Source organism: Alligator mississippiensis, chromosome 14 (genome assembly GCF_030867095.1).
Source record: "Alligator mississippiensis isolate rAllMis1 chromosome 14, rAllMis1, whole genome shotgun sequence".
Lineage (NCBI taxonomy): Eukaryota > Metazoa > Chordata > Crocodylia > Alligatoridae > Alligator > Alligator mississippiensis.
The window spans coordinates 31,563,081-31,587,860 of NC_081837.1; the positions used below are offsets into that span (position 1 = coordinate 31,563,081).

Consider the following 24,780-nt stretch of genomic DNA (forward strand, 5'->3'; position numbering starts at 1 on the left):
CATCTCTTGGCAACAGGAAGTCACTTTCACAGACCGGAAGTACTTCGCCTGGCGCCTGCGCAGAAAAAAAACCAAGCGGATAATGTCTCCCCTTCCTGTTCCACTCGCAAGGCGACCCGGAAGCCGATAGGCAGGAAGCCGCATCCCATTGGCTCCGAGAGAAGGACAATGCCGCGGGAGCCAGTAGGATTTGAGGGCGGTCCCCGAAGCCGGAAGTGCGTTGGGGCTGCCTTCTGGTTTTCAAAGATGTTTGGGGAAGTGACGTCAGCGGGCGAGAAGCGGTGGGCGGGGCTGGCTGCAGACCCCGCCCGGTGCCGGAGCGCGGACCCACTCGTCCGTGCGCTCGGGGCTGCGGGAGCGGCCTGTGCGCGGGGCCCTGGAGGGCGCAGCCCGCCGCCGCGCCCCGCGCTATGTCGGGGCCGCCGCTGCAGGCTCCCAAGCGGCCGGAAGAGGCGCCCGGCGGCGCCGCGCAGTGGTAAGTACCCGCGGGCCGGGCCGGGCGGCTGCCCTCGGGGCCGACGCCTCAGTGAAGGGGCAGCTGCCCCTAGCGGACGGAGCGCGCACTGCAGGCCTCACCTCGCCCCGCCTCCGGGACACGTGGGAAGGCGGCTCCGTTGTGACGTCTGGCTTCCTCGCAGCGTGACGTCATGGTTCCTATGCTCATTTGCAAAGTTGGAAGCTGGGGGCGTGGCACGGGCACTTTTCTGCACAAGCTGAGAAGAGCGAAGGCGGCTGACACCCTCCACCTGGGTCCAATAGGCCCCACTGCAGGGGGAGTCGCCATCGGGGGCCGATTTGGCCTTTTTTGCATCTTTTTTTTTTTTTTTTGCATTGCCGGTTCGATGACCCAGGAGCTTGGATGCCGCTGGCTCCTGGAGAGCAGGGTGTGTCCAGGGAAGGCTGGGCTGCTGGCGTCTTGCTGTGCACGCTTTTTTCCATGTGAAACTAAATCGTGTGCTCCCCCCCCGGGTGAAAATGCCATTTTTTTGGTTCTTTTTTCAATCACCAGCTTTCTTTAGTGGTCACTAAACACCAGAGTTCATTTTTTCAAAAGAAAACTCTTATATTACGATCTAGACCTAAGCTGGCCACCCAGAGAGCAAGTGATGTGGCAGAGCAAGCTAAATACTGGCCTCTTGATGAAATTCAGGCCTCTTGATGTGTCATTCCAGAAGCTGGACCAGTGGCCACCAAGTACAGCTAAAAACTCCCCTTAGTAAGGAAGAGGGGGGCACTACGGGCACATCAGTGATTGCTTGGGGCAAATAAAATACAGAATGGGGATGGGAGTGGAAGTCAGAGGTTTAAAACACAAAAATTTGCACCAAGGGGAAACACTGAGCAGAGCACATTGGACAGTTGTCGCTGGCTAAATATAGGCAACAATCTTCCAAAAAAAGAGTGGGTCAGCCTCTGTAACAACAGAGGGGGATGGATGACTGTTCCTGTATGGGAATAGACCCATGTTTCTTCTGTGTACCAAAAAGATGGAGTTAGAGGTCAGCTAATACTATACCTACAAAAAAGGCTGTTCCCAAAGGATGAAGTGATCGGCTACTAGTGAGGGGGGAGAGGCATTCATTTTGCCTCTTATTCCCTTGGGTTCACACGCAATAGGGCTCTGATACTTTATAGGTATCTCTCAACAAGAAGCATCTTCCTCTGTAGAGGAGGCCCTCTGCAGCGCTCTGCCCAGAGTAAGGAAGGGACTGCAAGTGTTACAGGGTGGATCATTTTCTCCGTGGGTCAAAGGCAACTTCTTTTCAGAACATAAGAAGGAAGAAGACTTTTTCTGGACGTCTGATTAAATCACTGCTTTTGATGAGAGAGGGCAGCAACATTCTCACTTGAGCCTTTTTCTAATCAGTCACTCTCTTAGAAAGGGTTCAGAACCTCTTACGGGTGCAAATTGCATCTACTCAATGAAATGCAGGCTTTTAGTCATTGACATGGGCCCTTGTTGTCAACAACTGAGCCAGGGACCCTGAGCTGGTCTTGTCTCCTGGATAGAACATTTATTAAAAGAGGACCTCTACAACGTTATGATGAGCTACATGCAAGTTCTCATTCATAAATTTCCTGCCATAATGGTTACTGAAAAATCAGGGGTACATTGACCTCTCCAGCAAGTGGGATTTACTTGTTTACCTTCAGTTGAAGTTCTGGCATTTTCTACCATCTTTCTTCTTTTTTCCCCAAGAAGCAATTGAGGAAACTTCAACTAATCTAAAATTATATCAACACAAAGGAGATTAGTACACAAGAGCCTCTTCTTTGATCAACTGTTCCAGTGAAAATGATGAGGAATGTTATTCCTCAGACTCAGATCTTGCTGATGTCAAATCAGGACAGTTAGTTTCCCATGGCACTCTTATCAATGGGAAAAATCTGTTGGACAGATGAGTTTAGAAAACGGTAGTCTGGGGTAAGTGTTTAAACTATAAATATTCCAAGAGAACATTATTTTTTAATTCTCAACCTCTGAAAATCCAGAAAAGCAATGGTTTATTTGCAGGGGTCTTTCTATATTGAAATCTTGTGTCTGTAGAAAAGGCACTAGTCAGAATAATGCCTGGATTATATCTGGGTTTAATCATGTCAGTGAAATCCAAACTTCCTTAATGTCTACACGCCGGTCACTACCGTGACTATAGTTTGTGGAGATGCACTTGACCTGGCTACCTGGGGTACCATTCATTAGAGCTGTGCAAGGCTTTGGACAGAGCTTCGGATCTGGAGAAGCTTCGGACGCTTTGGGGTCCGGAGCAGAGCGTCCGGGTTGAAGCGCTGCCTTGTTTGGCTTCCCGAAGCAGTTCGGAGCCCCCTCGGAGATCCAGCTATAGGATATAATGGGGAAACAATAAAATATCTGTAACTTTGTTGTTTTTTGTCTGATTTGGATAAAATTTTCAGGGGTGGAAAGCTCTGCAGAGAGGATGAAGCCTGCCACGTTTCAAGAAGATAGGTGCAGGGGTTTGGGGGGAACTGTACCCGAAATTCTTGAAAGCAAAACTCCTGTCATGTCTATGTGTTACAACACAGAGGGGTCAAAACTGCAGGGCTGGTAGCACTTACTGAGACCACAAAGCCTGCCAAATTTCAAGAAGATGGGTGCAGAGGTTTGGGGGAACTGCCCCTCAAGCTGCGTGCGGACAAGCAAAACTGGTGCCATGGGTGCTTATGGAACTGTGTCTGTCTTGGGGCGGGGAGGGGAGACACTGCTGCAGGCCTGGCTGCTAAGCTGCTGTGTTCCCAGTTACTAATCAATCAATCAATCAATCATGATTCACTCAGGGACCAGGGACTCCAGGCCCAGCTCAATACACAGGACCTAGCTACTATATAACGACTTAACGAGCATCATACAACACCAGGCTAAGGAGAGGAAAGAATCAATACAGACAGTCAACTGCCCCAGGACAGACACAGTCTTGGCAGGAGTTTTGTCTGTCAGCAGCTAGAGGTGCAGGGCCCCAGGACCCCCTGCACTGATCTCCTCCACAGCTGGCAGGCGTCACAGCAGGGGTCACCATCCCTGCACTGTCACCCCCCTGCGCTGTCACCCCGCTTAACACACACAGTGTCACCCACGGCACCAGTTTTGCTTGTCCGCAGCTTGAGGGGCAGTTCCCCTCAAACCCCTGCACCGATCTCCTTGAAACTTGGCAGGCTTTGTGGCCTCAGTAAGAGCTACCACCCCTGTAGTTTTGACCCCCCTGTGTTATAACACATAGACATGATATGAGTTTGGCTTTCAAGAATTTGGGGTACAGTTCCTCCCAAACCCCTGCACCGATCTTCTTGAAACTTGGCAGGTTTCATGCTCTCAGCAGAGGCTACCGTCCCTGCAAGTTTCATCCAAATTGGACTAAAAAAACAACCCTATAAAGTTATAGAGATTTCATTGATTTCCCCATTATACCCTATGGCCAGATCTCTGAAGCAGCTTCAAAGCTTCAGAGCTGCTTCGGCCAGATCAAGGCGGAAACCTGGCCCGGAGGTCCAGATCGGATTGCGGCCATCCAAAGCGGCTGCATCTGAATCTGGATTGGATCGCTGCCGACTTGCACAGGCCTACTGTTCATGGCATAGCTACTGTAGCGCACGGCACAACATGAGCTAACTGCCTGAGCCTTTTAGAGAAAAAGTTTGTGTTATAGGCAAGAGAATACGGAATTTATTTATTTGAAAAAAAGTCTCTGCTTATTTTTTAATGTAGAATGTTTTGTAAAGGATAAAAGGATAACTTACAATTGGTAGCTGTGGTTTACAACTGTCTTTCTTCTTCTAGCAATCAGCAACTCCTTGCTACAAGCCACTATGCTACTAGATATATAAATATGTTGATTGGATTACTATCCTCAGTCCTAAAGAACAAAAAGATGTACCCTGAAGAGTTATAATAATATGGAAAAATACAAATGTCTATAACATGGCAGCAAGAGATTAGGATGGCTTATTAAAGAACCAGAGGAAGTTTCTACATTAAAAAAAACATTTTATTTAAAATAAAAAGAGGAAGAAGGAGCAGGGGAGAAGGTGTATGCCAAACCTTAGAAATCCTCAACTACCTCACTCCTCGTGAGGACTTCTCTGTTAGTGGTACCAGTGAAGAACGTGAACCATTATGATCAAAAAGTGGTAGTTGGAGCCAGACTTCTGTCTGTTCCCACATTCTGTTAGTGTCAGATATGTTAAATTCTGTTCAACTTGAAAGAGAAACTGAGTTATAATTCCTTATTAAAATAATTAAACTTCAATAAAATAGTAAATTGCCCTTGCTGAGTAGACTGACATGGCGGTATGCAAAATTCTGAATCATATACTGTAAATAATTGACAAAATGTAGAAAAAAAATGCGTTCAACTCTCCATTTTATTTCCACTTCATTACACAAAGAAGGCTTGAAACCATTTTATATTTTTCTTCTTTGCTTTGGACTAACTGAAATGTCAGGTATGGTCATTTTCTAGTTTTGGTGGAAGATTCATCAGTGATCTAAAGCAGGGCTGTCCAGCTGGCAGTCCATGGGTTGCATGGGGAGTAATCTCCTGGCCCCCAGACCAATCACTAGTCACCACCTCTCTCCCCCCGACTTGTTCTGCTTCCACCACTGGGGTCTGCAGGCTCCCCCTTCCTCCCCTGCCTTCCATTTCCTGCCTCTGCCCCTGGGGATGAGGTGACACAGCATGGCCCCCAGGCCCAAAGGAGCCTCCAGCCCAGGGAGTTTCTGGCCCCAGTATGACAGCAGTGAGGCCCACATGGTGCAACAGAGGGGTGCTCACAGTCCACCTCTGTGTGTGGCCTTGGTGGGGAGCAGGGGAAGAAGAATGTGGTTTCTTGGTGGTCAGAAGGTGAATATCCTTGCCCTAAATCATGGATGATGAACTCTCCAAGTCCCTAATTGAAGATGATGTTCCAAATCTCCAAATAAAACCTGTTTTTCCTCCTGTTTCACAGGTGTGAGAGTTACATGTAAACAAGAGTTCCCAAACCATCTAACTGAAAACTGTTTTCTTTATGAGTGCTTCAGCTTTCATTCTCTTTCATTCTTTCTCTTTGTTCTCCTTGAATCGCTTTAGTACCTATTACAGCAGTAGGAGCCAGACTTTGACAGGTGTGCCACAAATTAGCACTGTACCTCCCCAAGTGTCACTCTTATCCCCTTCACATGCCGAACCTACTGCTGTGCTTTCTGCTTCTTGCCCTGTTGCCTCTGTGCTGGCTGTGCCCTCCCTGATCTGCTGCATGCCACACACACAGGCTGCCTGTGCCACTTGAAGCACTTACCCTGCAATTAACCACTCCTGTGTTCGAGAGTTGTCCACAGGAAAAGCTTACTGCAGCCTTACATTACAGCAAAAACTTCAAATTGTCTAGAAAACTGCGTGTACATATGGTTGTTTGCCTTTAGTCTCTTGCACATGGTTTTAAGGGTATAAATAAGAAACATGTTTCAAGTCACTGTTCATTCTTTTTCTGACCTGCAAGGATATGTTGAGTTCAGAGCAGAGAGTGGTTTTGCCATTTCTTTCATCTTTTTTTCTATTCAGGTTTTTTTTTTCTTTAATGCAACTCCAATCATATTTCCTTGCTGTGTTGAATGAAAAAAAGCACATCTGTCAGAGAGTCCCTTCTTACCACCTTTCCCATCTGAAAGAATTATCACATCTTTACGATTGGATTAGGATGCCTGTGGATTCGTCAGGAAATGAGCAGGGACTCACAAATGAAGGAGGTCCACAGCTAGAAAATGTTTAGTAAGTTCTGCATCTTCCTGCAGAAGGTATTCTGGAAGCTTATTTTCTAGATCTAAAACCAAAAAAGGGTGGTGGGGAACCAAAACTGTTTATGAAAGAGATAAATGCTTCAAAAAGTTTTCAAAAAGAAGTAGTCAGGAAGCAGGTATAACAAACCTGAGCCCTGGGTGTAACCCAAGAATTGGATAGTCTTTCTTTTTCTGCAGTAGCAATAGTTTTAGGAGGTGTAAAGTAACTCAGTTCATCACAGTGAGGTGAATCTTGATTATCTGAATGTTCACATTAACTGTTTCACTGCTGATCATTTGAGGAAAAACAGTTTGATAACCTCCACAATTCCATTTGTCTTACTTTCCTTCTTTGTGCCAAAGCCCCCAATTCATTCTTACTCTTCTGTGAAAACCTCTACTAATGCTTCACAATGCAAATATGGGTTGGCAGTACAGCAATGTTGCATATTGAAAATGAAAACATGGGCAAAATGTTGGGGACTGGTTATTTAAATTAACTTGCTGCAGAATTTCTTACTACATGCAGTGGATGTGCCAGGATCCATAAAAATGATGTCTGCTTCCCCAGAAGTATGCCTGGAAATTAGGCTTCACATCCAAGTACTGGAGCTGAGAGAGAATTTTTGAGATGCCAGAGGGAAGAAAGCTCTGCAAGTAAAAGTTTTCCAAGTCTTAGACAGATAGTACTGTGGTATTACAACAACTTAAAAGGAGCCTAACATCTCCAGCTAAGACTGGAAGCTGTCCTGTTTGGGAACGAAGTACCCACTACCAGATCACCCCAATGACTTCTACCTTGCCAGAAAAAAACAACACGGTGGCAGACTGCTTGTGCAACAATTAAAATTGGAAGCAAGAATGGCCCCTCAGTTTCATCCTATTATATTCTCAGTCATCAGCCAGAATGTCATATTTCCAGAACTTCTTGAGAGCAAGCAGGACCTAGGATTGCTTTCACCTGGACTTGGGCTGGGCATTCAGCTGTATGTTCCTGATGAATCTGTTGATCTAAAAAATTAAATGAGAGTTAAAATTTTAGTTGTAACCCCAGTCTGATTTTGCCAGCTTTAACTTTGTTTTATTTCCAGAGCTGATATCAAAACCATAAAAACTGCTTTCAGGTTCATCAAATCTCTTATTTTGGGATTAGAGATTCTCCGTGTTAAATCATTTTGTCTCTTGAGCTAACACTTTGGCATCTGTATTGTTAGGCACATTAGCTAGTTTGTTTGCTGCTCGGTAAGATATTCAGTCTTTTTGGAAAGCAGGGAGCCTTAAACTATGCACATGTATTGGTTGTATGGGGAGAGATTTTTTTTTTTCATCTGGCAGCAGACTTGAAATTGTCTGCTGTCACTTTTATCATGGACGGTCTACTATGCTTGAAATAGTTGATGTTGTCTTTGAGATCAGTTAATTTCCATCTGGCTACTATCTTAATTTTCTTCCCTCCAGTGAGCAAAACAATAGTGTAATTCATCTTTCTGTAATCAAGTTTTTGAAAATTGCCATTCCATGTATTCTGTTTTGTTCTCCCAAAATACATGGGTCTTCTCTTTACATCATCAGATTTGTTTTCTGTGTCATCTCTCTGAAGGTGATGCACTCATTATAGTAATAACACCAGCCTATACAGAGTTAGCGAGGCACAAACCTGAAGGCCATAATGTAAGGCAGGGGCAGACAATTATTTCAGTTTTGGCAGGCTGTCGAGGGCCACATGGGTAGCCCTGTCCCTTGACAGGTGCCCTGTCCACTGGTCACTGTCTTGGGACCAATGTCCCAATGTCCTGGGACCAATGTTCCAGGGCCAGCACCGGTGGGGCCCAGAGTGGGCAGCAGGCTGGCAGGGGTCCATGGAGCTGGGCTAGACTGCACCAACAGGGAGAGGGGGGAGCTGGCCTGGCTCCATATAGCCCCTGCCAGCTGGGACCCCGTGCTCCTGCCACTCTGCTCTGGGCCTCGCTGGCACTGACCTGCTGCACTCCCTCTCTCACCGTGTGGGCTTTGATCTGCAGCGCCCATGCCCCTTGCCTCCCTCATGCCCCCCTCCCCACCCCCCCTTACTTACCGGCCAGATACTGCTCTCCACGCTGCCCAGCTGCATTCCTTTAAATCAGCTGTTGGCCAATATGGCTGGTTAATAATCAGCCATTGTTATCAGCCAGGAAAATCTTTATCAGTGCACCCCTACAATAAGGTCAAGAGTCAGTGCACTTCAGCCTAAATAGATTATCGTGTATATGTAGCAGTTGTTATGACCTGAGAGTTGTTTTATGGAAATGAGCTCGAATTCTGCCTCTAGTGAAAAGAAAGCTCATTTATTGGAACTGAATGAGAGAATGTGGGTTTTTCTTTTTTTGTTTTTAGCTTTCAGCTCTTGTCACCTGGGGACTTTTGCTGTTAGAGAGCCGGAAGTTCTAGCCTCCCTGGGAATGTCAATAAAATGTTCCTGATTTGATTTTTCTGTACAAAGAGAGGTAGCATGGAAAGAAGAGGAGGCAGCAAAGTCTGTCTTCCTATGTTCAGCAGTTCCTTTTCCCCTCACATCTTTTTCTGGTGGGGAAGGAAAGTGGTGAATATAAAAGCAGCAGGGTGGTGTAAAAGTCTCGGTGTTTAGGGAGAATACTAGGTTTCTTTGTTGTGGCCAAAAGAAAAGGATGTTGAAGTTTTGGGGATTTTTGTTTTAAGTTGAGAAAAATGTAATTCCTTTTTCCAAGAATATCTCTAATAGGAGTTAAAACTACATCATTGTATAATGGCTAATCCAGTGATGTAATATTATTAACTAGGCAAGCATTAGTTTTACTGGCTAAGTCACTGAAGACTAATGGGCAATTTCTATAGTTGACTGACTGTTGAGTCAAGACACCAGTATGTATACAATATGCACATACCACATTTACTTGGATAGAGGGGGAAGGAGCTTCTTCATGAAAGAGCTGCCCTGAGGTGTTTGGTTGTCTGATGAGCTGCCTGCAGGACTCATAAGGTTCCTGGAGCTCATAAGGTCCTTGGACCGATACTCTTTAATGTCTTCATCAGTGACTTGGACGAGGGAGTGAAATGTACTCTGTCCAAGTTTGCAGATGACACAAAGCTATGGGGAGAAGTGGTCACGCCGGAGGGCAGGGAACAGCTGCAGGCAGACCTGGATAGGTTGGACAAGTGGGCAGAAACCAACAGGATGCAGTTCAACAAGGAGAAATGCAAAGTGCTGCACCTAGGGAGGAAAAATGTCCAGCACACCTACAGCCTAGGGAATGACCTGCTGGGTGGCACAGAGGTGGAGAGGGATCTTGGAGTCCTAGTGGACTCCAAGATGAACATGAGCCGGCAGTGTGACGAAGCCATCAGAAAAGCCAATGGCACTTTATCGTGCATCAGCAGATGCATGATGAATAGGTCCAGGGAAGTGATACTTCCCCTCTGTCGGGCGCTGGTCAGAATGCAGTTGGAGTACTGCATGCAATTCTGGGCGCCACACTTCAAGAAGGATGCGGATAACCTGGAGAGGGTCCAGAGAATGGCAACTCTTATGGTCAAGGGCCTGCAGACCAAGCCCTACGAGGAGAGACTAGAGAAACTGGACCTTTTCAGCCTCTGCAAGAGAAGGTTGAGAGGCGACCTTGTGGCTGCCTTCAAGTTCATCATGGGGGCACAGAAGGGAACTGGTGAGTATTTATTCACCAAGGCGCCCCCGGGGGTTACAAGAAACAATGGCCACAAGCTAGCAGAGAGCAGATTTAGATTGGACATTAGGAAGAACTTCTTCACAGTTCGAGTGGCCAAGGTCTGGAACGGGCTCCCAAGGGAGGTGGTGCTCTCCCCTACCCTGGGGGTCTTCAAGAGGAGGTTGGATGAGTATCTAGCTGGGGTCATCTAGACCCAGCACTCTTTCCTGCTTTTGCAGGGGGTCGGACTTGATGATCTATTGAGGTCCCTTCCGACCCTAACATCTATGAATCTATGAATAAGGTACCCTGGACTGAATAGCATGCTAGATTAGGGGAGAAGTTTGCCTTCTTAAAGGGGCACAGTGTGACTCCATCATTATTGTTATGTTATATAGCCCAGGGTCTGATGTTTGTGTTGTTTTTTGAACCGGTGGTTTGGGATGAGACTAAGGGGAGGTGGAGGCCTCATTAGTGCCCAAAAGGGGGCACACAATTGTGGGGAACTCCAGCGCTAGAGGGGCACAGCTACAGGAGCTGGATAGCCCAGTGCCAGAGGGGTACAGCAGGCAAGGGCCAGGGGCCTGGTGACAAGAGATTGATTACAAGTTAGTGCCTTGAAGCCGGGTCTGACACACTGGGTCTAGGCTAGAAGGCTTAGCTATATTAAAAGGGGCAGAGGCTGAGTAAGCTGAGAGGGAACAATATTCATGTAAAACCCACGAGGCCTGGGGCATGGTAAAGGGGAGGTTTTGGAGCCACATAGTTAACACATAAGGCATAAGGTGTCCTGTGAGGCACCGAGTTGGAGTGAGACCTGGTAAGGGGTCCAAGGACCCGTAGGGTCTAGTAGGGTTCAACAGGACCATGGCTACAGAAACTCATCAGCAGCCTCCCTACTCATTATTTTTACCAACAAGGTGTGGCAGGAAAGATTGGAAGGTGCCATCAGGGTGGAGCTGGCACAGTCACGGAGCCCTAGGGGCATCTCAGCCATCCCTGGGGACTGTGTGCCATGACAATTAGATTCTATATATGGAAATTGTATAAATTTGTTATCATTTTCCAGGTATGGAATCTGATTATTGGAGGTTTGCCTTGAATTTGTCCCCTCCCACTGCCATGGCAGGGAAAATAAATCAGGGGGTCAGGTAGCCTTTTGCTCTCTGTCTCCCCCCAACTTTTTCCCCTGAGAGCCTCTTCCCCCTCGTTATTGTCAGACCCCACTCTCCCTGCGCACATGGAAGTGAGAAGCAAACTTGAAAACAATAACCGTGAAATCAAACATAGCTGTAGCAATTTGCATATAACCTATGCACTTAGTTCATCCAGAATTGATGCATGTTACCTTTGTTGGAAACTGCTGCAAGTTTTAGCACAGGTACAACATAAACACACTTTTGAGCAGCACTTTTGCACCTACTAATGTGTAGTACAAACTGTGTTTGATATTAGTCGAAAGCCAAAGGCTCGTGATTTACCACATTGTTCATTGGGCTGGGCCCCAGCATATCAAGCCACAGTAACCCTGTAAGTCACCACTGTTCAGTGTATACAGACACCCACCCCACGAAGGATCCATGTGCTAATTATCCCCTACTCATGACTGGAACTGGGTGTTCTTGTCATTAGTTGTGGGATGCTCCAAAAATACATATCCAGATGAGGAACAGGGCAGCCTGGTCCAGCTTCACCTCAAGTGTGGAGGGCAGGGCCACACTAAACCTATGCACCAGGCTGAGAGAAGGGATGACAGAGGGATTCTGGGTGAATGTTGTGGCTCACCAAGACTAGAAAAAGTCGGCACTATGGAGGACTGCACTCAATGGGCACTACCATATGTTTTACTCGGAAGAGATAACCTATTCTTGTGGTAGGTTCCCATCAGCATGTTTGCCCAATGTGGGCCACGTGTTTTACAGTCATGTTCACTGTTGGTTGCATTTAATCAACTTCATAGTTGGTTTCCTTTGCTGAGCACACCCTGCTTTTGGCAACAGTTTAACTATAGACAATGTATTTAGTGAGAGTTTGTTATATGCAATTGTAAGACAAGGGGCTTTTTTTCCTCATGCCATTCAGGTGGAAAAAAAGCCTCGTCTTGTATTCCAGTAAATACGGTATTAATTGACGTATCTGTGCGCTGATCATTTATATTACACTCTTCTTCTCTTTTCTTTTCTTTTTTATTAAGCATTGCAGGCTGTATGTACCGAGTAGTTCAGACGACTGGGCCAGATGGAATAAACCTTCTGAAGTTGCTTCCAATTTCTAAATCCGCTGGGAATTTTGTGCCAATTCTTCCGTCTACAGTCAGACCTGATCCTGCTAGAGCGAATATACCACAGCCACTTCATGTTACTTTTAAGAGACCGGTTGCCAATACTCCCACACCTTCAACTGTCAAGATACCTGTTTTTCAGACAACTAATCCTGGAAAGATTATTCTTACAAGGGCACTGGATAAACAGGAAAATCTTAAAGTGACTTCTGAGAAAGAGAGCTTAACTACAAAAACTGTTCCTATCATTCAAAGTAATCCTGTTTTAGTTGATAGACTATCTTTGCAAAATATAGCTGTATCAGCTTCACCTAACCAGAATAATACAGTTTCGATGGATAGATCATCTTTGCAAAATACAGCTGTATCAGCTTCACCTAACCAGAGTACTTCTGTTTCAGTGGATAGATTATCTTTGCAAAATACTGCTGTGTCAGCTTCATCTAGCCAGAATAATTCTATTTCTGTTGATAAACTATCTTTGCAAAATACTGCAGTGCCGGCTTCATCTAATCAGAATAATTCTGTTCCAACTGATAGACTATCTTTGCAAAATATGACCATCCCAGCTTCATCTAACCCGAGTAATTCTGTTCCAACTGATAGACTATCTTCGCAAAATATGACCATCCCAGCTTCATCTAACCCGAGAAATTCTGTTCCAACTGATAGACTATCTTCGCAAAATATGACCATCCCAGCTTCATCTAACCTGAGTAATTCTGTTCCAACTGATAGACTATCTTCGCAAAATATGACCATCCCAGCTTCATCTAACCCGAGTAATTCTGTTCCAACTGATAAACTATCTTTGCAAAATATTACCATCCCCACTTCATCTAACCAGAATAATTCTGTTCCAACTGATAGACTATCTTTGCAAAATATTACCATCCCAGCTTCAGCTAACCAGAGTAATTCTGTCCCAGTTGATAGAGTACCTTTGCAAAATGTTGCCGCACCAGCTTCATCTAACCAAAGTAAAACAGCATATATGTTTGTAAATTCAAGAAATCTTCCAGTGACAGTGAAGTCTCCAGTACTGCCCTCTGGACATCACCTACAGATACCAGCTGATGCAGAAGTTAAATCTGTGCCGGCTTCTTCTTTGCCACCTGCGATACAGCAGAAAATACTGGCAGCTACAAGTACAAATGCCTCTGGAGCAACTGAAGCCACAAAAACACCAACCGTTATTTATGTATCACCAGTAAATACAGTAAAAACTGTAGTGCCCAAGCGTTTGCCTGCCATTTGCCCAAAACCTGTCACAGAAGTATCAAAACCATTAATCCTCACAACTGCACAAACAACAGTAAACAGTTCTGTTCCAGGAGTGGTAACTTCGAATGGCCAGCCACCCCAGCAGCCTCCAATGAAATGGGTTGTGCAAGAAAGTCCAAAGTCAGCAGCACCTTGTCTTGTTCCAGTAAAGTCATCAAATAACATGGCATCAAAGATCTTGAAAACATTGGCAAATATGAAGAATGTAGGAATTAACTCTGCAAATATTTTACCAACATGTTCTAATAGCTCTAGCGGAAGCCAGACAAAAATTACTCCCATTAAAGATAATGCTCTGGTGATGTACAATGGCAAAGTCTATTTGTTGACCAAAAGAGGGTCTGATGTTCTGTCAGCCCAAGTTGACACTGTCACCCCCGCTACTGATGCTCAGTTTAGAAAGGAGGCAACCCAGTTGATTGACTCAAACACAGTTGATAAAATAACCAATAAAGTGGTAAATTTAGTGTTGTCAAAAAGTAAAGGAATTGTAATTGCTCCAAAGGATCCCAAAACATGTCTAAATACAGAATCTGTTCCACCATCTAACTTAAAAAACAGCCCCGAAACTGCAACCACGCTTCTTGCAACACCAAATGTTAATCAGCCTAGTGCCTCTGTAAACCAGACTGAGGCTTTGCCCACAACAGAAAGCATTTCAAGTGACCTAAATCCTATTCTAAAAGTGGTGACAGATGAAAATACGAGCAGTGGCAGCAAAGAGAAGGATAGTTCTGCAGCAACTACTGTTGTAGCTCACCCTAAGCAGCATTGTGATTCCAGCGAAGAACAGAAGGTAATTTTCTACCATAAAATTTGCCCATGTCTGTTTATGCCAAATTACTTCTACAATCCTGATTCTATTTGAATCAAGCCAGCCTTGTGCAAATCAAATTTTCCTATAAACAGATATATTGCTTCCCACAATTTTAAGTCTAAGACTGTGGTTCTTACCAAAATTTTACCAAAACTAAAAAAGACTGTGCTATGCAAATGAGCAAAGCAGGAAAGGAAAGGGAAGAAGAGGAAGAGTCTGAGTTTTTAAAAATGAAAATGTAGGGAAACCTTCTGTTTGTTAGAGCTTTGGTTAAACTGCACTTGACGCTGATGCCTTAGTTGAGGATGTCCATAATCTCTCCATGCAACACAAAGCTGTTAAAAGGTAAAGGTCAGATATGGGGAGGAAAACAAAGAGGTATGAATTAAGGACAGGCTACAGTGTTTCTCAACCCGTGGGTTGCGACCCAAAAGTAGGTTGCAAGAATATATGAAAGGGTTGTGAACAAACTTTAAAAGTGGATTTTCCTCTAAAGGAGAAAAACATGAGAAGCTGTGGTTTTTCTCTTGCAGACTGGCAGAGTTTCAGCCTGCGAGGGGCTGCTTGGGGCCCCCCCTTCTCCACACATGGAGGGGACTGGGGCCTGGGGGTGAGGGGCACGGGGTTGGGACTGACCACTGATCATTACAAATGCGTCCTGGTACAAAAAGGTTTGAGAACCACTGTGTAAAAAAGGTTGAGAACTAAAGGTTGGGATAAGGCCAAGATGCATAATAACCATTATCATGTCATTCTGAGACAGGCTAAGTACTGAACTAAGGTTAAGTTTGTTTTATGAGTGTGAGTCACTTATGACATCACAGTCCCACCAACTGTCACATTTGAAAGAAGAACAGCCAAGGATTTGGCCGGGGGAAGAGACATAGATGATGCTTATCATTCCTTTGCTCATGAGAAATGGGCTCCTGGTTAGTACAGTATTTTCATTCTTAGCTATTTTTGACTGGGTTTCCCAGCTTGCGGCTTGTGATTCTGAAGAATGTGTAGGGGTTACAGGGAAGCAAAGGAGACATGAGGTCATTCTCAGGTTTGGGGGAGCTGTAGTGTGTAGCTGTCAGCCCTTCCCTCCATTGCAGGGCCCTGGATTGACTGCTCAGTGGAGATAAGAGCCCTTCTCAGCCACGTGGAAACAGCTCCGGAACGGGAGGCAGGTGGAATCAGAGGCAAGAACCTAATACTGATTGGAAAACAAGGAAGTGCTGGGTCCTGTATGCGTGTAAGCCAGATGAAGGAGGAAGAGAGGACACTTATTAGTCCCTTCCCAGTCCAGGGTTATAAAAGGATGTGAGAGAGAAAGATATATTCCCTTGGGAATATGAGTTTGGAGCAGGATGGTGGGGAACCTCCAAAAGTTGGTTTGTTAACAGTAACCCTTCCCAACCTACACTGCACATGTTTTATTTTTTCTGAAACATAACCTGCAAAACTGCCAGAAAATTATTATATGACTCAGTCCTACAATTCTTTATACTTGAAAAGATGCTTAAAAAGTTAATTGAAATCAGGCTGTCAATTATTTTGTGGAATGCAGGCCAGGAAAGGTTGAGCCACTCATTCCCCTTTATATTTTTTCCCCCCAGCCTTATCTTGGCTCTTGTCTCCCTTACTTGCAATCAAGCATATATGCAAGTCAGGCATACTTAGCATTTTGCACATAGTTTAAATCACAACAACAGGTTACAGACCGTCATTTTAGTTCATTACATCTCCCGATCCTAGATGTAACTGAAATGCTTATTTTATTTTTCCTGTCTGCTTTGTGTTACCCTTATGTGAGTTTTCTCAATTCCTGTAGCAGCTGGGAAGACCAGATAATGCACCAGATGTGTGGCTTGCTTCTTTTCTTCCTTTCATTTCCGCTTTGATATGATACATAAGTGCGCATGTTCTCATACGGGTTTTAGTATATTGATGCATGAGAGGCCTCAGTGGTTAGGAATTACTTTGGGTTGCAGCAGAATTATGTACTGAGGACTGTTAGTGGCATTTGAACACATTCTGATCCAGGAGATCAGTGCTGTAAATAGTATTGCCTGTTATCTTTCTATTCCTCTGTTTCTTGGCATTTTCAGAGCTATGGGATAAGTGGCTACTTTGCAGCTCATTCTGCTTTTTTAGTATACTTGTGATTCTTTACTGTTGTCCATAAATTACAAGTACCTTAACCTATACATCTTTTTCAAATTCATACATTAAACACAGCAACAAAAATCAAATGCTAAAATATTATTCCTCAAAATAAGTTGAACGTTTTTAGGTTAGTGAACACTTTTAAAAACAGATTTCAGCATTTTAATGGTCAGAGACTTATAATGATTAGTGATTGTGTCACTATTTATGTATTTCAGATCCAGAGTGAGAAGGTTTGTTCATCAGAAAAGACTGTTCAAAACACTTGCAAAAAGGAACCACATCGGAAACAATACCTTGAGCTAAGAAAGAAATTCGGTCTCTCTAAAGAAGAGAGAGTATATCTAAAGAGAATCCCTTTTGGGATCTCTCCTACAGGATCTAAAGCAAGTGTATCCAGTATTAACTTAAAGAACAATGATTCTTGCAGTGCATCACCACTAGAAATGGAGGTAACAACTAGGAAACAGGAAAATGCTGAAGAAAAAAAGGTATCTCAAAAGTTTAATGTATGCCCTACAATAGGTTTCATTTACATTTTTCAAAATAAGAATTCTACTGGTGATTAAATCGAAGTGTTTCTAACACAAGTGAAAGTAATGCAAAGGAAAAGGCAGCTGAACTAGAATGCTGAGTGGTTTAGGAGCTCTGGGGGGATACAGGGATTCCTTGTCAGGCTCTGGAGCAGCATTTCCTGAACAGCGTGCCACTGGCCTGTCAGCATCCCACCCATACTCTGCATCTGGTGTGCCACGGTGCTTTTTTAATTTAGGTGTGCCACTGGGCAAAAATAGGTTGGGAAACGCTGCTCTGGAGAATGTACAAATGTAAGCAGCAGCTAAGTGTTTCTTAATAGTACGTCATTCCTCAGGTGTTATTTTGGAGTGCTTTGGCTCTTTTGGGAGTGCTTCAAAGGGCACGTACATCTGTACAGTTTCCTTTTGAAGCACTTCAAAGCCACTTTAAATGCTTCAAATGGTGATGTCTTTTCACACCCTCAGCGAAGTAGTTATCCAATAGGGAGAAGTATGCAACTTGTTGTTCTACCAAATTTTCTCAGTTCAAGTTTGCTTTATGCCTTGGCTAGATCACAGGTCTCCTAAAATAAGCTACTTTCTCCCTCTAGCTAACTGTAATGCATAGTCAGGTTGTTGCTTAATCTTTCATTCAATAAGTAAAGTAGTTGAGACTTATTTTAGTCTGTCCTGGTAAAACAGATTTTATTTCTTTATGATCATGCTGTTGCCCTTCTCTAAATCCTTTTCAGTTTGAATAAAATGTGTGAAAACCAGTACTAGAAACACTATTCCAGTAATTGCCTTAATGGTATAATATTCAGAACTAACAATTATCTTCCTCTTCCTTCTTGATAGGCCTGTTTATTACCCTATTATATGCAAGGACTAGAAACTGTATTAATTTTCCATATTTTAAAATTCTTCTAAAATCTAGATGTGATTTGTCCCCTCATTTACTAATTTTGCATGACTGCTTAAACATGAAAAAGCAGTGAGGCTCATCTAGAAAGATTTGTTCGTGATTAACCCATTCTGTATGTTGTCATTAGTTCAGTTACCTTGCACAGATTTATTTTTTAAATATTTGTTCCATTATTTTATTAAGGATAGGAAATGGGCTTCTGGAGTGGTAGTTGATAGAATCATACTGCTTGGCTTTGTTAAAACTAGTGATAAATTACCATGTTTCTTTGCATACCACATGCCACCAAATAAGACACACATTTTGTTTTAGAAAGGCAGAATGAAAAAAGAAAAGATTTTTCTGGATTCTCCCCGCCATGGTTAAAGCAGGGCTGAGCCCTCCAGCTGCATGGAGCCAGGCATGCAGTCCCGTAATCAGCATCATTCCCTGTCTCCCTGTTGCTAGCTTAGCAGTTGCTGCTAATTTAGCAGCGTGTATGAGTGGTCATAGCTGTGTTGGTTGAGCAGCAAGAAGAGGAGAAGTGACTTGGCTCCTCTCTGTGCTCTATGCAGCCGAATGGCTTAACTGTGGCTGAGCCAATGCCAAGCACAGCCCCCTGGTACCAGACCAGTGTCCCTCTGCCCCCGTCCTGGCACATTCATCCCTTAAGACACACATCACAGTTTGAGATGGCTAATTTGGGAAGATGCATGTGGCATGTGAATAAATAAAGTATTTTTCCTCCATTTTTCTGGTACACTTCCTTTTTGAAATTACTTCCTGGAAATGGTTGCTAGTCATATAGTAACTTCTTGCCCATTCTTGAATGCATTGAGATGTATTTTATCTAACTTCTCAGCTTTTAGCCAAGACTGCTTTCTCCAATTCCATGTTGCTGCCTCAGATATTTCTACTAGACCCAGTCGAAGGCTTTCTTCACATGCAATACTAAAAGTTCTTTAGACAGAATGAATCATTCACTATGCTTTACAGGGGTTTTATTCATTACAAATGTTGAATAATGTTAGCAGTTAATGCCTGGGTGGGAAGCTAGGTATAACATTTCATTTTAAATAACAGAGCAGCTATATAGAGGAAGGTGGTACAGAATGCACTTGTCTTATATAGAAACACTTTTTAAAAATTATTTCAAATAAGGTAGCTACATACCTATCCTAACTCTCATAGTAGGACAGTACTTTAAGAGTTGAACACTTGTTTAGTAACAGTAATTGTGAGGAACTTCTCCAGGTTTAGAACTTGAAGGCATTAAATTGCTTCTCTGTCCAACAATTCAGTCCTGGCCTGGCTGATCATGGATCAGCTTCCCCACTACCTTTTTTAATTCCCCCTTTTGAGGAAGAGAAGAAAGACAGCATAAAAAGTTCCCTTTTCCCTGGTGTGGAGTTGAATTTCAGAGGCGGATATCTGTCAGTAACTTAAATTTGATATCATTTTGAATGGAAGTATTTTTTTTTATTTATTACATAGATAATTGTAGACCTGGAACAAGATTGGACTAAAAAAAGAAAAGCAAAGCCCTTCCCAGTGCCAGACAATGCAAAGAAAAAGAAGACAGCCGTCAATTCACTGACAAACCCAAGTCTTGAAGATGACAGCACCGGTTCCATTATACTTAGCAGAATTACTTCACAGCAGAAAAAAATCCCCACCTCTAGCAAATCCTCTTTAGGGAAAGACTCTGAGCAAGACCCATGTCCTCAAAATAACCAAGTTATGCGCACATGCAGTCCAGTTTTAGTTTCTTCAGGTGATGAGGACGACGACGATGATTCGGTTATCAAAGGTTCTTTCAGAGAAGATACTTTCCCTTTGTCTCCACCAGACTTAGATGAAACGATCAGAGATGAAAAAATAAAACGGCTCAAACAGCTGTTACGAGAGCGAGAGGCTGCTCTAGAAGAGATGCGTAAAAAGATGCAGCAGACATGAAAAAACACTTGTCATCTGGCCCATATTTACATAAACTCAGTTAACTTCAGTGACTTCAGCAAGAAGGGAATTGGTTTTACTGCCTCTGAAAGGTTAAAATGAACATAAAATAAATCTCCTTTCCTAATAGATAGATTCTCTTACAGTGTAAGTGTATATAAATGAGAAATAAACCCCAAAGATCAGGAATAGATGAACTGCGTTTTCCAAGATTCTGCTTTTGGAGAGTCTGTTTATATCAAAGAGCCTACTGTGCAGATAATATGCTACTTTAACAGTGTATTCTCTAGCCTTTAGACTGAAAGTTTTCTTTATTTAGTGTTAGAAGATGAATGTTTGAAATTTCAAAGCCTTTTTTTTTAGAAATGAAATGTGAATTACAGAAATTAACTGTAGATATCTTTTGTTATTGCATGTTCACGTGATTTCCACATAAATGAACTTTAAATTGTCTTAATACTTTAGTGGTCAGTATTTAAATAAAGATTATTTGAATGATCTGGGGATTGCATTTTACAGAGGCCATCCTGAATGGGTGGAGACAGCCAGGGATCAGTTTTATACCAGCTTATGCTGTTGTCTGCTACTGGGGCTAATATATATAGAGAGACTTTTAAAGCTTTATTTTCACAAGCATTTATGAGGAATTTGTCACTTTTTGGTATTCCAGTGTGGGATTATACTGCAAAGTGTACTTTTCTATTTGAATAAGCATAATTTAAACTATAGGCGAGTCTCCGGTTAAGTATGTGAATGTACATGTATGTCTATGTAGTCTTATCAGAAGTTCCTACTATTTTGAAAACCATGAGCCAAATCCTATTTCACTTTTAAGCCCTTAAGTGTCAGTTCAATATGGTTTGGATTCTATTTCAACCTAAAGCAAAATAGGAACACTCAATTACACCGGGGGGGGTGCCTTTTAGCCCAGGCTGTCTTTTAGATGTCCTGCCGGCAGCATTTGGTCCCTCTTACTGTGTGGACTGTGGCAGCAATACACAATCCCCCCTCCACTGGTGGCACACAGCCCACTTCCCGTGCAGGCTGCACAGGCACCACCTGGGCCCTCCCCAACCATATATCAGTGGGAGAGGCAGCCACCAGGACTTGCAGGCTCTTACTTTACAGCAATAAGATTTGGAGGCATATATAAGCAGAAGTGACTGATATTCTGTAGGCTGCCATGGCTGACCTAACCACAGCTGTAAAGTGGCATTTCTGGACAGGATAACTAGCTGGAACTGTGGGATCTTATGGTTTGCCAACACTGCCTGACCAGCAGGGGACCCAGAAGTTCTGCATGGGGAAGCAAACCTTCATAGACCCACGCAACGAGTTTCCATCCACCCAGAGTACACAACAGAGAGCACGTTCTAGTGCAGAAGATCCTTAGTGCTAGCTAGAACCTAGCTCGCACAGAGGTCCATAGCTAACTAGTTGGCTGGTGATAGCAAAGGTTTTGATGCTATTATGAAAGATGAATCAATCATCTATTAGCTTGTGCAAGTAGTCAAGTGTTATAGATCTTCACCCATGACATGCTGGTAAGTCACAAAGAGGGCACTCGCTGCAACATCAGAGGTTTGTTGAGCTACTAATTTCTTAGACTAAAAACAAGAATTTTGCTTTTATTTGAAATGTTGAGGAAAAATCAAGTAACTGATTTCAGTGTATGCAAAAGTGTTAGAGTCCATATGCCACAGATTCCCGTGGGACTATTGGATGGCAACCCCCTGCCTGGAGCTAGATGGGACAGGTCTTAGCTGGAAAGGATGCACTCGGGAATACTAGAGGAAATCTGGAGGTTGAGAGTGAGGCAGGAAGGCTGGGCATAGTCGTCTTAATAAACCAGACTTGAAAAAGTGTGTTGTTAAGAGAAACCAAAGCAGTGGATGGGCAGGGTATGTGTTCCTGGTCCAGCCCAATTACACTTTTCCCCCATCCAAATTAAAAACATGCTATTGCCACATCTGCTTATAAATGGAATTTAAGCATCTTTCAGGGTGTTATGGTCAATGGGCATTTTTACTCATGCTCCAGGAGTTGGGGGAGGGAGCAGCGCTTTAATTAGAGTGGCTCCAAGAGCCTCTGTAATTAAAGCGCTAGGAGCGTCTCGTGTATCAGCATCCCCACGCTTCAAACTGGCAGCGGTGGCACTTTATCTAAAGCTTGTTGAATGGCTGGCTGGAGCACAACAATTACCACGTTTCAGCACACTCGATTAATTGAGTCTGTTTCGACACACTGTAATTGCAACGTGCCAGAGCAGTTTCCCAGCTCACGTATAGGCACCCAATGGTATTAGACTCTCTTTATGCTCTTTCTAGCTAGGAAATTAAAAATAAGCATTTCTCTTATTGAAGTGCATTGAAGAGAGCCATCATGAGGAAGCATGGGGTACCAACCAAGTGAAAAGAAGGGACTATGTCCCATTTCAAGGCATGGGATCTTTAATATTAAGTACAATGTTAGGGTCTACTAGGTTTTCAAACACAAGGTAAAACTTTTCAGACACTAAAAACACTGGGTTTGTCATGAACATTAGACAGGGTCATAAAGTGCAAGGATTTAAAGCACTATGCCACTGGGGAGAGCAGTGGGGTAGGAAGCTTTGAAATTTCTCAAAGAGTCTGCCAGGGGATGCACTACCACTGCTTGGTGCGGGTGGTGATTGATGACTTCCTGTTTAGGGAATGGAAGTATCTATCTGCTGACCAAACTTATCATCTGAGGATGTTTGGTGCTTGCTAGGAACCCAAATCCTGCTTATTATGAAAAGGTTGCTTAGAAATATCTGATCCCCTACTACTCGATGCCACTTATCTGTGTGAAAAAAAGCAATCGGGGTGTGTGGTAGTGGTGATACCTTTTATTAGGCCCAAAAGATTTTTGCAACAAAATTTAATTGCAAAAATCTTTGTCTAATAAAAGATACCACCTCTACCATGCTTTTTCCTCTAGACCAATACGGCTACAACTTGGATACCTGACTTATCTGTGTGGACACTAATGATACTGCAAGGGTAATCCTGAGGAGATCAAAAGTGATAACAGGGCTCTGAGCATGGGGATGCAGGAGAGAAACAAGCTTCTGGGAAACGCAGGAAGAACTGGAAGTCCTTGTAGTGTCACAGAACTATGATGTGATCATAATAATGGCGATTTGGTGCAACAGTTTGCATGACTGGAGCACTGTCATTGATGGATACAAACTGCTCAGGAAGGGCAAGCAGAGGAGAAGAGGAAAAGGAGTTGCACTTTATGTAAATAAAGAGACATATGATTGCACAGCTCCAGTATGAAATTGGAGATAGGCCTGTTGAAAGTCTTTGGGTTAGAGTCAGAGGGGAGAGCACCAAGGGGTGAGGTCATGGTAAGGGTCTGCTGCAGACCATCAGGCCAGGATGATATGGTGGATGTAGTGGCTTTCTTCAAAAAGCTAGCGGAAGTTTCTTAATCACCCTGACATCTGCTGGGAGGCCAATACAGCAGTGCACAGGCAATCTAAGACGTTTTTGGAGAGTGCTGGGGACGTGTCCTGGTGCAAGTGTTGGAGAGGCCAGCTAGGGGTTGTGCTCTTGACCTGCTGCTCACAAACGGGGAAGTATTGGTGGGGAATGTAGTAGTGGATGGCAACTTGGGCGGCAGAGACCACAAGATGATTGGGTTTGGTATCTTGAGGAAAGGAAGGAGAGCAGCAGAGTAAGGACCATGGACTTCAGAAAAGCAGACTTTGACTCGCTCAGGGAACTCATGGACAGGATCACCTGTGAAGCCAGTCTGACAGGGAGGAGTACAGGAGAGCTGGCTGTACTTTAAAGAAGCCTTACTGAGAGTGCAGGAACAAACCATGGGCGACTGGGGCCTCCTGAGTCTGGAACAACAGTCTGGTTACGACGGAACAATCCCATGCACCGGTACAGTGCCATGGCAAGGCAGTTCGGCGCCCGGGGCAAAGCCCACAGTGGCAGCCTGCCTTCACCCCACGCACAGATCTGGGGGTTACATGCCCCCCCCATGCTTGCCTGGGAGTGCACACAGCAGCAGAAGCCGCCCTCCCCGTCCCCCCAAATGATTAATCGAGTCTGCTCTGACGCACTATAATTATAGTGCATCGGAGCAGCCCCACTGCATGTGTATAGGGTCCTAAGGCTCTATTCTGCTCTACCTTCTGCTTAACAGAAGCACTTTACAAGAGCTATGTGACCTGCTATGTTAATCCAAAATAGCTCATGCAGAAAGGCACATGTAAGTCAGCACATAATTCAACAGATAAACTGAGCCTTTATCAACCTCCACAATTAAAACAACTCATCAGGGACAAAATGCCATAGGCACATTAGCAGTCATTTCAGTCAAGGTTTCAAGAATGATTATGATGAGCAATTCGAAGCCTGATTACAAATCAGGGACTTGGAACATGCTTGTGAGTTATTAGCCAGTTATTTACTAAGACCATAGTGTTGCAGGAATGAACATATGGCCAGGGTCCCTTTCTGGCTGTGGGAACAGTCCATGAAACCTGTCTGTGTCCTGGCTCTATTCCATGCAAACATGGACGTGATGTTCAGAGTCCATTAGGTACAAAAAACCCCCAAAAAACTGCACACAGGTTTTGGAATACTGGTTTCAAAATAATTTTGGAGGCAGTGCCATCTTGCTTCCAGCCTTCCCAACGCACAGTCCACCACCAAGTTGCTAAAAGTGAAGTGGAATGTTTTGCACATAAATAAAACCAGCAGTTTAAATCAAGGTTTCCTGCTTGCCAAGTCTGCACTGCTGAAGATTACATTGTAGTGGCTCCAGCATGTGTATTTCCTAGATTTCATAGATGTTAGGACTCGAAGGGACCTTGAAGATCATCAAGTCCAGCCCCCTGTCCAAGGGGCAGGAAGTCAGCTGGGGTCAAAGGATCACAGCAAGATAA

General features: G+C 43.9%; 1 protein-coding gene across 1 annotated transcript; it reads left to right on the forward strand.

Annotated features, from left to right (window-relative positions):
• The first annotated feature begins 294 nt into the window (after nucleotides 1-294).
• On the forward strand, nucleotides 295-20,351 carry LRIF1 (ligand dependent nuclear receptor interacting factor 1). Its single transcript, XM_014609397.3, has 4 exons — nucleotides 295-475; nucleotides 12,140-14,306; nucleotides 16,697-16,969; nucleotides 19,392-20,351. The coding sequence occupies exons 1-4, from the start codon at nucleotides 411-413 to the stop codon at nucleotides 19,851-19,853; spliced, it is 2,967 nt and encodes a 988-aa protein (XP_014464883.1). The 5' UTR covers nucleotides 295-410; the 3' UTR covers nucleotides 19,854-20,351.
• The last annotated feature ends 4,429 nt before the right edge of the window (nucleotides 20,352-24,780 follow it).

Bases quoted from the DNA above. Each gene is read 5' to 3' on its own strand.
- LRIF1 (XM_014609397.3), top strand. From the start codon at position 411: ATGTCGGGGCCGCCGCTGCAGGCTCCCAAGCGGCCGGAAGAGGCGCCC. The intron at 14,307-16,696 runs GTAATTTTCTAC...TATGTATTTCAG, and splicing joins ATTCCAGCGAAGAACAGAAG to ATCCAGAGTGAGAAGGTTTG. The intron at 16,970-19,391 runs GTATCTCAAAAG...TTTATTACATAG, and splicing joins AAAATGCTGAAGAAAAAAAG to ATAATTGTAGACCTGGAACA.